The 13,747-nt window shown below is 42.8% G+C and overlaps 1 protein-coding gene across 2 annotated transcripts in view; it reads left to right on the top strand.

Annotated features, from left to right (window-relative positions):
* LOC109909958 (rho guanine nucleotide exchange factor 4) overlaps window positions 1–13,747 on the top strand; it is a 73,553-nt gene that overhangs the window by 41,181 nt on the left and 18,625 nt on the right. Inside the window, exons 2-5 of one of the 2 annotated variants that reach the window (XM_020509064.2) lie at window positions 1,522–1,667; window positions 11,810–11,989; window positions 12,412–12,612; window positions 12,966–13,145. In XM_020509064.2, the coding sequence (XP_020364653.2) occupies window positions 1,522–1,667; window positions 11,810–11,989; window positions 12,412–12,612; window positions 12,966–13,145 (707 nt within the window). Of the gene's footprint in view, window positions 1–1,521; window positions 1,668–5,272; window positions 7,794–11,809; window positions 11,990–12,411; window positions 12,613–12,965; window positions 13,146–13,747 lie in introns of those variants that run through there. The other variant, XM_031796461.1, reaches the window with a different exon arrangement.

Below are 13,747 nucleotides of genomic sequence, written 5' to 3'. Positions count from 1 at the left end.
TATGATTGGTGTTTATGTTCTCTGTTAGATTAAAACACTATAGATAAACTATGATTGGTGTGTATGTTCTCTGTTAGATTAAAACGCTGTAGATAAATTATGATTGGTGTTTATGTTCTCTGTTAGATTAAAACGCTATAGATAAACTATGATTGGTGTTTATGTTCTCTGTTAGATTAAAACGCTATAGATAAACTATGATTGGTGTTTATGTTCTCTGTTAGATTAAAACGCTATAGATAAACTATGATTGGTGTTTATGTTCTCTGTTAGATTAAAACGCTATAGATAAACTATGATTGGTGTTTATGTTCTCTGTGAGATTAAAACGCTATAGATAAACTATGATTGGTGTTTATGTTCTCTGTGAGATTAAAACGCTATAGATAAACTATGATTGGTGTGTATGTTTTCTGACCGTATAGGGTACTGTGTGAGTTTCGGTGGTTGTCCTTTAGGTTCAGAGAAGAAAAGGTAGATTGTGTAGAATCATTTTACACAAAGTTTTCTTCATCCTTACAGACTGCTGAAGTGGAAAAGACAGTAGAATATAGTCCTAAAATACTACTCAGCTCTAGGCGTTGAATATGTATATTTTTAATAGCCGAGTGATGTGCCGAATCCGTTTCTCCTGATCGCCTGAGGGGGTCTGAACGCTCTGTGTTCTCTCATTATGCCCGGCTCCCTGTCTCCAGGGTGATTTGTCACCACGGAGACTCTCGGCGTGGCAACAGCTGTTTGTAGAGCAGGGATGTGTTGATGAGGTTCACCAGACAGACAGGATAATATTTATAGCTGCATCTGCATGGCAGTTACCTACAGTCAGGAAGAGAGGGCAATGGGTGTTTGTGTGTGTGTGTGTCTGTGTGTGTGTCTGTTTGTGTAACAGCAAGTATACCTTCATAACTTCATAATGGCCCATCCATATATTAAGTCTCTGTGTAAACGTATGAACTTACCCTAACCTCATACTCATTTTCACTATGAAAGATGTACAGATCAGCTATCGAGATAATGTGTGTTTATAGTTTATTCCCATGGCCATCTCTTTTAGTAATCTCTCTTTGTAAAAGCAATGTTTCTAATCAGTGCACAAACTGGAGCAGAGTTCCATCAGAGGCTTAGGTACAGAGACAGGGACTGTGACGGGGAAGAATTGGCGTAAGGGTTTGGGTGAGGTTGGGGTGAGGGTAGGGTGAGACCCAAAGGCCGCTGGTCACTGACATGCTGCCATGGGAATTTCTCCTTTCTCTGTCATGCCAGTTTGTCTCAGTGAGAGGCATTGGGTGCATGTTCCTACTGGGCTGTGAGTAACGATGATTCAGATCACCACAACTGGGTTGGAACTCCACTGCAGCTCAACTGTAACTCAACCAAATGAAATAGGACACCCATTCATCAGACTTCTTGATTGTGTGGTAACCATTTTTTTTGTTTTGTGGCTTGTATCATTGTATTTGTAGTAAAGTAGGGTATGTTGTTATTTAACGTCTCCCTCTCTCTCTCCTCTCTCTCCCTCAGCGGTGATAGTACCAGACGGAGGTGGAGAGAAGGCCGGTCTGGGTGATGATCTAGGCAGCGATGAAGACCTGTATGAAGAGTTCCGCAGCTCCGGACATCGCTGTGGACACCCAGGGGGAGGTGGAGAACAACTGGCCATAAATGAGGTAGACTTTTGTTTTGTCTGCCTGCCTGTCTGAGTGTCTTTCTCTCTCTCTCTCTCTCCCTCTCTCTCTCTCTCTCTCTCTCTCTCTCTCTCTCTCTCTCTCTCTTTCTCTCTCTCTCTCTCTCTCTCTTTCTCTCTCTCTCTCTCTCTCTCTCTCTCTTTCTCTTTCTCTCTCTCTCTCTCTCTCTCTCTCTCTCTCTCTCTCTCTCTCTCTCTCTCTCTCTCTCTCTCTCTCTCTCTCTCCCTCTCTCTCTCTCTTTCTCTTTCTCTTTCTCTTTCTCTTTCTCTTTCTCTCTCTCTCTCTCTCTCTCTCTCTCTCTCTCGCTCTCTCTCTCTTTCTCTCTCTCTCTTTCTCTCTCCCCCTCTCTCTCTCTCTTTCTCTTTCTCTCTGTCTCTCTGTCTCTCTCTTTTTCTCTTGCTGCATTGCACACAAATAAACACGCGTGCACACACACACACGCAACACAGGTATTCCATAATGTGTTAGAAACATTCATTCAATAGTCAACATGGATGGAGGTAGAAAGGTATGACGAGCAATGGGACCAAGTCTTAGAACGGTGATGAAAATGGCCTCTGTGGCAGAGAGGAGAGAGGGGCTGTAAACACAGGAGAGAGCAGGGAATGCTGGGTTAGGGTCTTGTTGCTGTGGTTACCCGTACAGGGCTGTGATGTATGACACCATAGAAATACGATCTCTAGAACAGCTCAGGATAAGGTTCGGTTTCTAACTCACAGATTAAGTCTAGGGCTGGACTAAAAAGTATGGTCAATGGAGAACCTCCATGGAAATAGCTTTATAGTCCACGATTAAAATGAATCTGTGTCCGGGAGTATAATGTCCAGTGAAATGTGCACGTTAATGAATCATTTCTCATCATGTTGGAAGGTCTACTCCACACATTACAAGCTGAACATTTTAGTGACCCCCTCTTTGACAGTGGCAAGACATTTTTTATGTTTTACAGTTAATTGCGTGCAATTATACACATTTGCCATGGGGTGTAGAGAAGATTTTGCAATTTTATAACTAATTTCATGCAATTCTACTAATTTTGCCATGGGGCAGATAGTAAAATGAGCTGTTTTGACACCTGCGTTGAATACAACTAGTTTAGACTTTACGATGAAATGCTTGCATACGAGCTCTTCCCAACAAAGCCGAGTTTAAAAAATGAAATAGTAACACAAGAGGAATAAAGTAAAATGCATAAGAATGAAGCTATATATAGGCAGTAGCAGTACCAGATCAACATGCAGAGGTACAAGGTATTTGAGGTAGATAGTGTGTGTACATAAAGGGTAAAGTGACTAGGCATCAGGATAGATAACAATAAGAGTCAAATAAAGAACAGAGTAGCAGCAGCAAATGATGAGTGTAAAAGTGTGTGATGTGTACAGAGCCTTCAGAAAGTATTCACACACCTTGACTTATTACAAATGTTGTGTTACAGCCTGCATTTAAATGTTGTGTTACAGCCTGCATTTAAATGTTGTGTTACAGCCTGCATTTAAATGTTGTGTTACAGCCTGCATTTAAATGTTGTGTTACAGCCTGCATTTAAATGTTCTGTTACAGCCTGCATTTAAATGTTCTGTTACAGCCTGCATTTAAATGTTCTGTTACAGCCTGCATTTAAATGTTCTGTTACAGCCTGCATTTAAATGTTCTGTTACAGCCTGCATTTAAATGGACTAAATTTCGATTTTATTTTTGTTCACTGGCCTACACACAATACCCCATAATGTCAAAGTGGAAATCTGTTTTTAGTCATTTTTACAAATTCTTTATAAATGAAAAGTATTTATTGAAATGTATTGAGTCAATAAGTATTCAACCCCTTTGTTATGGCACGCCTAAATAAGTTCAGGAGTAAACATTTCCTTAACAAGTCAAATAATAAGTTGCATGGACTCACTCTGTGTGCAATAATGGTGTTTAACATGATTGTTAAATTAATACCTCATCTCTGTACACCACACATACAGTTATCTGGTCTAGCAGGGAATTTCAAACACAGATTCAACAACAAAGACCAGAGAGGTTTTCCAATGCCTTGAAAAGAAGGCCACCTATTGGTAGATGGGTATATATCCCTATGAGCATTGTGCAGTTATTAATTACACTTTGGATGGTGTATCAATACACCCAGTCACTACAAAGATACAGACGTTCTTCCTAACTCAGTTGCCGTAGAGGACGGAAACCACTCAGGGATTTCACCATGAGGCCAATGGTGCCTTTAAAACAGTTACAGAGTTTAATGGCTGTTACAAAAGTGAGGATGGATCAACAACATTGTAATTACTCCACGATACCAACCTAATTGATACAGTGAAAAGAAGGAAGCCTGTATAGAATGCATCCTGTTTTCCACAAGGCACTATACTGCAAAAAATGTGGCAAAGCAATTGACTTTATGTCCTTTATAAAAAAGTGTTATGTTTGGGGCAAATACAATACAACACGTTACTGAGTACCCCTCTCCATATTTTCAAGCATAGTGGTGGCTGCATCATGTTATGGGTATGCTTGTAATCATTAAGAACTGGGGAGTTTTTCAGGATAAAAAAATTAATGGAATGGAACTAAGCACAGGCAAAATCCTTGAGGAAAATCTGGTTCTATCTGCTTTCTACCAGACACTGGGAGATGAATTCACCTTTCGGCAGGACAATAATCTAAAACACAAGGCCAAATCTACACTGAATTTTCTTATCAAGAAGACAGTGAATGGTCCTGAGTGGCTGAGATGTTGCACGATCCTGGTGTGGTGAAAGCCCTTTGAGACTTACCCAGAAAAACTCACAGCTGTAATCAGGGGTGTGAATACTTTTGTAAATGAGATATTTCAGAATTTCATTTTCAATACCTTTGCAAAGATTTCTAAAAACATGTTTTCACTTTGTTATTATGGGGTATTGTGTCTATTTAATACATTTTGAAGTCAGGCTGTAACACAACAAAATGTGGAATAAGTCAAGGGGTATGAATACTTTCTTAAGGCCCTGTATGTATTACAGGTCTTCACGGGTCCAAAAGGTTGGATCCGTTCCAAAATGGACCTGTGGATCTGTTGGGGGCAGTATCCTTATTAGAGTGGGTCTGGGAGGATGGTGTTGATGTGTATCATGACCAGCCTTTGAAAGCACTTTATATTTACAGATGTGAATGCTACAGGGTGATGGTCATTTGGTCAGTTTGAAACATGTTGAGATTGCAGACTGGGACAAGGATAGATTGAAAATGTCTGTGAAGACACCTGCCAGCAGGTCCGCGCATGCTTTAGGAAACGTCTGATCGCTTTGTGATTGTTAACCTGTTTAAACGTTTTGCTCATATCGGCTTCAGAGGGCGAGATCACACATTCATCCGGGAAAAACAGGTGCTTTCACGCAAGGCACATTGTTACCAGCGAACATAAAAGGTATTTAGCTTGTTTGGGAGTTCTTCATCGCTGGGCAGCTCACGGCTGGGTTTCCCTTTGTAATCCGTTATCGTCTGCAAGCCCTGCCACATATGACGAGTGTTGGAGCCGGTGTAATAGGATTCCACCTTCCTCCTATAGACTGACTTACAAAATCAATGGGGGCCCCCCAGTGGGTAATTCGACCATGATAACAAGTTTAGATAGCTGCCCGCTAGTGCTGAGCGATTAACCTGAATGTCGGTTCTTTTTTGTTTTTTAAACAACTAATTGACCGACATAGGTTCAATTATTCTAATTTAATTTACATTTTAAAAAATTCTGTGAGCTTAATGCGCACATTGCAGTTTCTCTAGAGAGAAATCAGATCCAGCCTGAACTGTGCGGTTTAGTAAGGAGTTGCAGTTTCCAACATGGCCAATATTCTATGTAGTTTAGGTCATAAAACGTGGTCATTAACTACAATGACCATAATCCATTGCGCATCTACTTGTCCGGTCTGTGTCTGCTACGGAAGAGATAGATCTTGAGGAGATATAGTGAGCAGTTGTTGCTTCACGAGGTATCTCTACCTGAAAATACATGATCAAAGTGATTGATAGTTGGTATTCAGCAGTCCTAAAAGTATGCCTTATTTACTTAGAAGATTTTATCAGACAGCATAGGCAACAGTTCTATAGAGATGATGACCTGGAATTAAATAATAAAATCATCAAATAACACAAATATAATATACACAACAACCTGAAATATTTTAGTATTATGATGGTAATGTGATGGTTAATAAGTGATCAGCAGTAATGGACAGTCACTACCATCACGGGACTTGTATTGTTTTATTCTGTTGTTACAGCATTCAACCCACATATTGCATTTCATGTTAGAAAAATTACCAAAACCAGAATAAAAAAACATGAGAGTTTTTTCATAATCAAATCAAAACCGAACCGACCTCAAAAAGCACTAATCACTCAAACTAATTTAGCAATCAGAAAAATGTTATCTGACATGGGCTTATTGACTGACTATCAGTGACTGACATAACAAGAGAAAAACTGATGATTCACAGCCATATTTCGAAATTGCATCTTGTGCATTCCACTATTCTAACTCGCAACAGTAAATTGAGACCCAGACTGAGTTACAAATAAAAGGCCTTCCATGTAGTAGACTGTCTAAATTAGAGTCGGAGTGAGGTGGCCTTGCTCATCATATTCTGTTTAGTTGAGTGGATACGGGCGGCTGCAGTAAATACTGTAGGTCTGTTTGGCTACACCTGGGTATCCAGGTCAGAGAGAGAAGAGAAAGAGAGAGAGCGAGAGAATAGAGAGAAAGGGACCGGGGGAGGGGGGAGAGAGTTGGAGAATCCAATAATTTCATCAGGTCAGTGATTGTATGTTAATTCATTGGCTAAAATAGCAGTATGATAATCCTGTATAATAATCCGATGCATTAATCCCGTTCTCTCCTGTTTTAATCAGACATATTAAGTCTGTGAGTGACGGGCCAGCTATCAGCTGATGAGGCTAATCAATTCTAGGCACTCACACGCGCACACACACACGCAGCCCACATACCCCCTCCCTTCCCTCACACACAGTCTATTATTCTGCATCCTCCTGCTCCCTCCATTCTCTCCTCCCTCTCCCCATCCCCCACCCTCCCTGGGGTTGCTAAGGCCCTCCTCATCCACTCTGGTATCCAGGATACGGAGACACACTCAGCCGCCTGATTGGCTGCTCGCGGTAGGAAGGTAAAAAAAAAAGAAAGAAAGAAAAAAAAACTGCGATCCAGGGAGTTGGATGGATGGTTGTGCTAGTGTAGCTTCAGGCAGACCCCAGCACCATTTTAGCTTCAGAGTACACTTAAAAGGGAGCGCAAGAGAGGGAGGGAGAGAGAAAGAGAGAGGGAGATAAAGGGAAAAGAGCTGCCATGTTAGAGGAGCACAAATAGCTGTGTGGACGTAACCCAGATACGGGACGAGGAACGACAGAAGAGGACGGAGGACAAGAAGAACTAAAGGAGGTGGAGGGGAAATGAGGATTGTATTAAGAAAGATGCAGCATTATCTCTACCTCACATCCTGACAAGACGAAGAAATAGCGAAGACGGCGAGAGGAAGAGAGAAGAGGGAGAGAGAGAGAGGGAGAGAGAGGACGTGGAAAACAGGGAGGGAGAGAGAAGAGGGGAGTGCTCAGACACAGGCAGCAAGGCGTCGCAGTGAAGCAGAACGAGGGGAGCCTGGCGGAGAGAAGAGGAAGAGAGAGGCGGAGGACAGGCCGGCTGGCTAGTGAAGGAGGAGAAGAAGAGGAGGAAAGAGACGGACAGGGGGGGAGGGGTGAGGGCCCTGCCGGGGCCTACGTGATGGCTCGCGGTGGTGGCGCTCACCGCGCCCGGCAGCGTTTGGGCTACCTCAACACATTGCTGCGCTGCAACCTCCACCCAGAGACTCAGAAGGTGGTGGTTTTCATGATCATGATGCTGCTCGTCATCATCAACGTAGTGCTCATGTTCCTCCTGGCCTTCTAGTAGAGAGACACACACGCCGACGTCACACACACACACACACACACACGCCGCGTATCGTCGATCAAGGAAGACAGAGAGGAGGAAGGAGGAGGAGAGAGGGAGGATTCCCTGGTGGAGAGTTGGGGGTACAGCTGTGGATGGGAGTCCAGGATAAAAGGACGAGACCACAGGTAAAACCGAGCAAAGGATGAGCTAGACTGGGTAGAGTATAGGACCACTATGCTGCTGCTTAGCCCAGAGAGTGTGTCGGACGGGTTAGATAGCTTGCACCATGGGGGTTGTTGACAAACCGTGGACGGTAGCAAATATTCTGTCTTGTACATTTTGAACATTTTTGGTCTGTAGTTCAGTGTTTTCCTTTGCCTGTGTTGTGAATGTGTGAGAAGAAGAACCACTTGTGTTTATTATTTGTGTATGTTTGTGTTATTTATGTGTCTGAACATAATCCATTTCTCTGTTGTTGGGTCTATTCTTAACAATATGGTGTTGTACGTTGAGAATATGTGAGTTGTTGCTTGAATGATAATTGGTCCTGCGTGAAACTACAGAATGCGTTTTGTATAGGCCACTGTTGAGCACCGGTTATGTGCTAAACATGAGATCTCTATGAGATATATGTAGGTTACAATGTTTAGCACGTAGAGATGAAGTCGGAAGTTTACATACACTTAGGTTGGAGTCACCACAAATGCCTTGTTAACAAACTATAGTTTTGGCAAGTCAGTTAGGACATCTACTTTGTGCATGACACAAGTCATTTTTCCAATAATTGTTTACAGACAGATTATTTCACTTATAATTCACTGTATCACAATTCCAGTGGGTCAGAAGTTTACATATGCTAAGTTGACTGTGCCTTTAAACAGCTTGGAAAATTCCAGAAAATTATGTCATGGCTTTGGAAGTTTCTGATAGGCTAATTTACATCATTTGAGTCATTTGGAGGTGTACCTGTGGATGTATTTCAAGGCCTACCTTCAAACTCAGTGCTTCTTTGCTTGACATCATGGGAAAATCCAAATAAATCAGTCAAAATAAAATTGTAGACCTCCACAAGTCTGGTTCATCCTTGGGAGCAATTTCCAAATGCCTGAAGGTACCATGTTCATCTGTACAAACAAATGTAGACAAGTATAAACACCATGGGACCACGCAGCCGTCATACCGCTCAGGAAGGAGACGCATTCTGTCTCCGAGAGATGAACATAATTTGGTGCGAAAAGTGAAAATAAGTCTCAGAACACCAGCAAAGGACCTTGTGAAGATGTTGGAGGAAACAGGTACAAAATCTATATCCACAGTAAAACAAGTCCTATATCGACATAAGCTGAAAGGCCGCTCAGCAAGGAAGAAGCCACTGCTCCAAAACCACCATAAAAAAGCCAGACTATGGTTTGCAACTGAAATCAAAATAGAACTGTTTGGCCATAATGACCATTGTTATGTTTGGATGAAAAGGGGGGAGGCTTGCAAGCCGAAGAACAGCATCCCAACCGTGAAGCATGGGGGTGGCAGCATCATGTTGTGGGGGTGCTTTGCTGCAGGAGGGACTGGTGCACTTCCCAAAATAGATGGCATCATGAGGGAGGAAAATTATGTGGATATATTGAAGCAACATCTCAAGACATCAGTCAGGGAGTTAAAGCTTGGTCGCAAATGGGTCTTCCAAATTGACAATGACACCAAGCAAACTTCCAAAGTTGTGGCAAAATGGCTTAAGGACAACAAAGTCAAGGTATTAGAGTGGCCATCACAAAGCCCTGACCTCAATCCTCTAGAAAATCTGTGGGCAGAACAGAAAAAGCGTGTGCGAGAAAGGAGGCCTACAAACCTGACTCAGTTACACCAGCTCTGTCAGGAAAAATGGGCCAAAATTCACCCAACTTACTGTGGGAAGCTTGTGGAAGGATACCCAAAAGGTTTGACCCAAGTTAAACAATTTAAAGGCAATGCTACCAAATACTAATTGAGTGTATGTAAACTTCTGACCCACTGGGAATGTGATGAAATAAATAAAAGCTAACCTAAGACAGGGAATTTTTACTTGGAATAAATGTCAGGAATTGTGAAAAACTGAGTTTAAATGTATTTGGCTACGGTGTATGTTAACTTCCGACTTCCACTGTATATAACCGTCATACAGTGGAAGGAAGCATGTGGATGATCCATGTGGTTGGGTCAGATCTGTGTGTTTACCGCTCGGCTGCTCTCGCTAGGGTTCAGCTGCACAGAGCGAGGGGGATCAGCTGTGTGTGTGTGTGTGTGTGTGTGTGTTTCTTAGGGAAGGGGTGCCCTGGTTAGCTATGTGTGTGTGTGTGTGTGTGTGTGTGTGTGTGTGTGTGTGTGTGTGTGTGTGTGTGTGTGTGTGTGTGTGTGTGTGTGTGTGTGTGTGTGTGTGTGTGTGTGGAGCATTAGGGGCTTGGAGCGTTGCCATGAGGGGTGACGAAGCAGCTCAGGACACAGAGAGGCTGGTTTGAAACGGAGGCAGGGGTGTGATGAGAGGGGCAGGTGAGAGGGGCAGTAACAAGGCCTAGAGCTACTGACCAGGAGACTCAGGGAGAAGTGCACTGTTTACATCCACTGCCTGGCAGAGATACACTCACATTACAGTGTGTTTTTATGTTTGGATTCTCCCTCTATGTTCCCCCTCTATACAAACTCACATTGATGTCCCAGTACAGCTAATACTACAATATTTATGTCTTCAACCTGGTTTCTACTCTCTGTGAAGGGAGATATTCTGGTGTTTTGTTGTATAATGATGGCAGGATCAGTAGAGGAGAGAAGAGGCGAGATGGTGGGTGTGTCGCCTAGCAACAGGCCCAAAGACCTCCTCGCCATGACGATGGATCGATGGCAGGACAGACATAGAAATAGACACTTAGTAGATCACCCTAACCAACAGAATAGACATAGAAATAGAAACACATAGATTACCCTAGCCCCCATAGAACCGACATGGAAATAGACACAGAGATCGTGTTCTGGTATCATTTAGCCTCTGCTTGACCTTCTGAAGGCCTTGCATAAGTATAGGAGCCTGCACTTGAGGAGTTACATTATAGTTAGTTAGTTGTGGCTTTTTGAGCAATAATACAATTATGACAAGCATCCTTTCCAGAGTGTTGTACTTGCTCATGCTATAGAAACAGGAGATAGGCTCCTGCCCTGGCCATTCTGGCTTTGATAAGGCTTACTGCTACTATGGAAGAATGACACAAATGCCCCTCTGACGCCAGCATGATGTTGACGCAGTAATGTGTGTGTGTATGTGGCAGTGTGAAATACGAGCACTGCAGTACATTTATAAGTAACGCAGGCTTTTTAGCTCTCTCTCATTCTCCCTCTCGATCTCTCTCTCTCTCTCTCTCCCTCTCGATCTCTCTCTTTCGCTCTCTCTCACTCTCTCTTTCTCTCTCTCTCCCTCCCTCTCTCTTTCTGTCTCTCCCTTTCTGTCTCTCTCTCTCTCTCTCTCTCTCTCTCCCTCTCTATCTCTCTATCTCTCTTATCTCCACATTGATCTCTGTCAAGCCCCTCTCAGACTCAGTGGCTTGGCTCAACAGAGCAATCAATGCTTTAGGACCTGTCTCACTTAGCTTATCTAGGGCTGTAGCAGCAATATTATCATGCTGTGTCTGTTACTAAAATGTAGCTTACTGAGTAGAAATATTGTTGTTACAAAGTCATCATCTCTGTGTTGGAACAACATTGTGTACGTCTTGTGTTGTAAATGTAAAGTGATCCCTTGTGTGATGAATGGTATTCTATAGGTTGTTTGTGTCATGTCTTAAAGTCATACGTTCCAGTTGAGTGATACCGGACAGACCCACTACCTTGTAAATCATGCATGTCTCTACTCTCTCTATCAGCCACTTTGTCTTCCAGTGATGTTATTGATGTTATTTATAGACCAGCTTCACCTTGTTTTACAAAGTCATCCATTCTGAACGAAGAATGGACAGAGTTTTTCTGGACCACCTGACCAGGGAAACCTCCAGGGCCCCTAGGTAGACCATAACTAGAATTGTCCCTGGTCAAGAATACAAATGTGGGCCTTCATAAAGTATTTCAAGCTTGTTCACTATGTATTACAAACGTTGTAAATTTTTTGTTATGTCACTGTGAAGTCCTCCCATACTGACCTGTGTTGACCCCTGTCTGTCCCCTCTCCTTTTCCCCTCCCCAGCTGATCAGTGATGGCAGCTGTGTGTACGCCGAGGCCCTGTGGGACCATGTCACCATGGACGACCAGGAGCTTGGCTTCAAGGCGGGGGACGTCATCGAGGTAGTGGATGCCACCAACAAGGAGTGGTGGTGGGGACGCATCCTGGACAGTGAGGGCTGGTTCCCAGCTAGCTTTGTTCGGGTAAGAAACTAACTCTCCATATCTCCCATCTCTCTTCTTCTCTCTTTCTCTCACTCTTTCTCTCTCCATCTCTCTGGGAAACTGAAGACAACATCAATGAAATACTCTTTACCTTGCTTATCTTTGATATCTATTATTGCTGCTACAGTACAGGGTTAGATGGGCAGCTAGAGCTGTTGTCGGCAATTTGGGGCAACTGTGAAGCATTAGCTCATTTAAAAGATAAAGATTGTTTTCTTTTTTTTATGTTGACTTTCTTTTGGTCCTTACTTGCTAAATAAATGTTTGTACATCTTCTCAGTTGATCCACGTAGGTAGCCTAACTGAAAAATAAGACAGTATAAGAAATGTTTGTAGCATCTAAACTGATCTGTTAGTGAGGGTATTCTATAACAATGACCCTTTCTTCTTGGTCCCTGTAGTTGCGTGTGAACCAGGATGAGCCCATGGAGGAGTACCTAGCTCAGCTGGAGGAGGCTGGGGCTGGGGAAGTGGACCGGCCAGGGGTGGGTCTGATCCTGGGACCAGGCCTGCCGTGTAAGGACCAGATGAGGACTAACGTTATCAATGAGATCATGAGCACAGAGAGAGACTACATCAAACACCTCAAAGACATCTGTGAGGTCAGTAAAGTTCCATTCAGACAACATCACTGTCTGCCTGTAGACCCTTTCCTTTGACACAGGCCATTATAGGACTTAGAATCTATTTGCATCAAAAACTCCCGGAAGAATCTGCCTTTTGTCTTCAAGTGTCTCTAAATAATCACACCAGCCTTTGTGCCATCATAACTTTGGAGCATAGTTATTCAGACCAGCACACAGTACATTGTATTTCTGAACAATACAACTTCGTCCAATAAGACAAAATATATTCTTCAGCTTTAACTTGGTTATTTCTGGGAATTCTTAACATGTAAAATCAGGTATAAGTCTGTTCTACATGTTGTACCATGAGTCTACTGTTCCTCTCTCAGGGTTACATCAAGCAGTGCCGTAAGAGGATAGACATGTTCACAGAGGAGCAGCTGCGGTGTATATTCGGCAACATCGAAGACATCTACCGCTTCCAGAAGAAGTTACTGAAAGGTCTGGAGAAGAGGTTCAACAAGGAGCAGCCGCACCTCAGCGAGATCGGATCCTGCTTCCTCGAACACGTGAGTATTGTACAGCACACGACCCACTGGGATTCTACACCTGACTTCTGTCAGCTGTGACCAACCGCCTAAATTCTGTCTTATGTAGCAAAATTTGAAATGGTTTTTACATTGGATAAAAGTAGAGACTCAGAGCTAGAAAATTATATATCATACGCTGCAGTCGAGGAACAACGGGAAAGTAATTCTGCTTTTAAAGTGAGTAAACTTGTAACCCCACTTATGAGTAAATGGCCTTTGAATGTTTTGGTTCACCTACTGGAGAGCTCTTCTTTGCCTATACCTATTCAGCATCATTCACACCTTTTAAGCCTTAGTTCCACATATCTCTTTGTGGATTCACATGTGAGACCATGTGGTAAACACATGCTATATCAACGTTTATTTGTCACATGCACAGGATACAGAAGGTGTAAACGGTACAGTGATAGTACTTGCATAGTAGCAATATCAAAAACAGAAAGTGTCCAGATAAAAATATTTGATAAATATTTGATCGTTATTAGATGATGCTTACCCGCCACACTTCTCTAAATTGATAGGTCATATGAAGGAAATGCTATAACCAACCCCCAGCCACATCTAGTTGAGTGGATGGGTTA

The sequence above is a fragment of the Oncorhynchus kisutch genome, linkage group LG18, assembly GCF_002021735.2.
Source record: "Oncorhynchus kisutch isolate 150728-3 linkage group LG18, Okis_V2, whole genome shotgun sequence".
NCBI lineage: Eukaryota > Metazoa > Chordata > Actinopteri > Salmoniformes > Salmonidae > Oncorhynchus > Oncorhynchus kisutch.
This window is presented reverse-complemented; position numbering and strand designations above follow the sequence as displayed.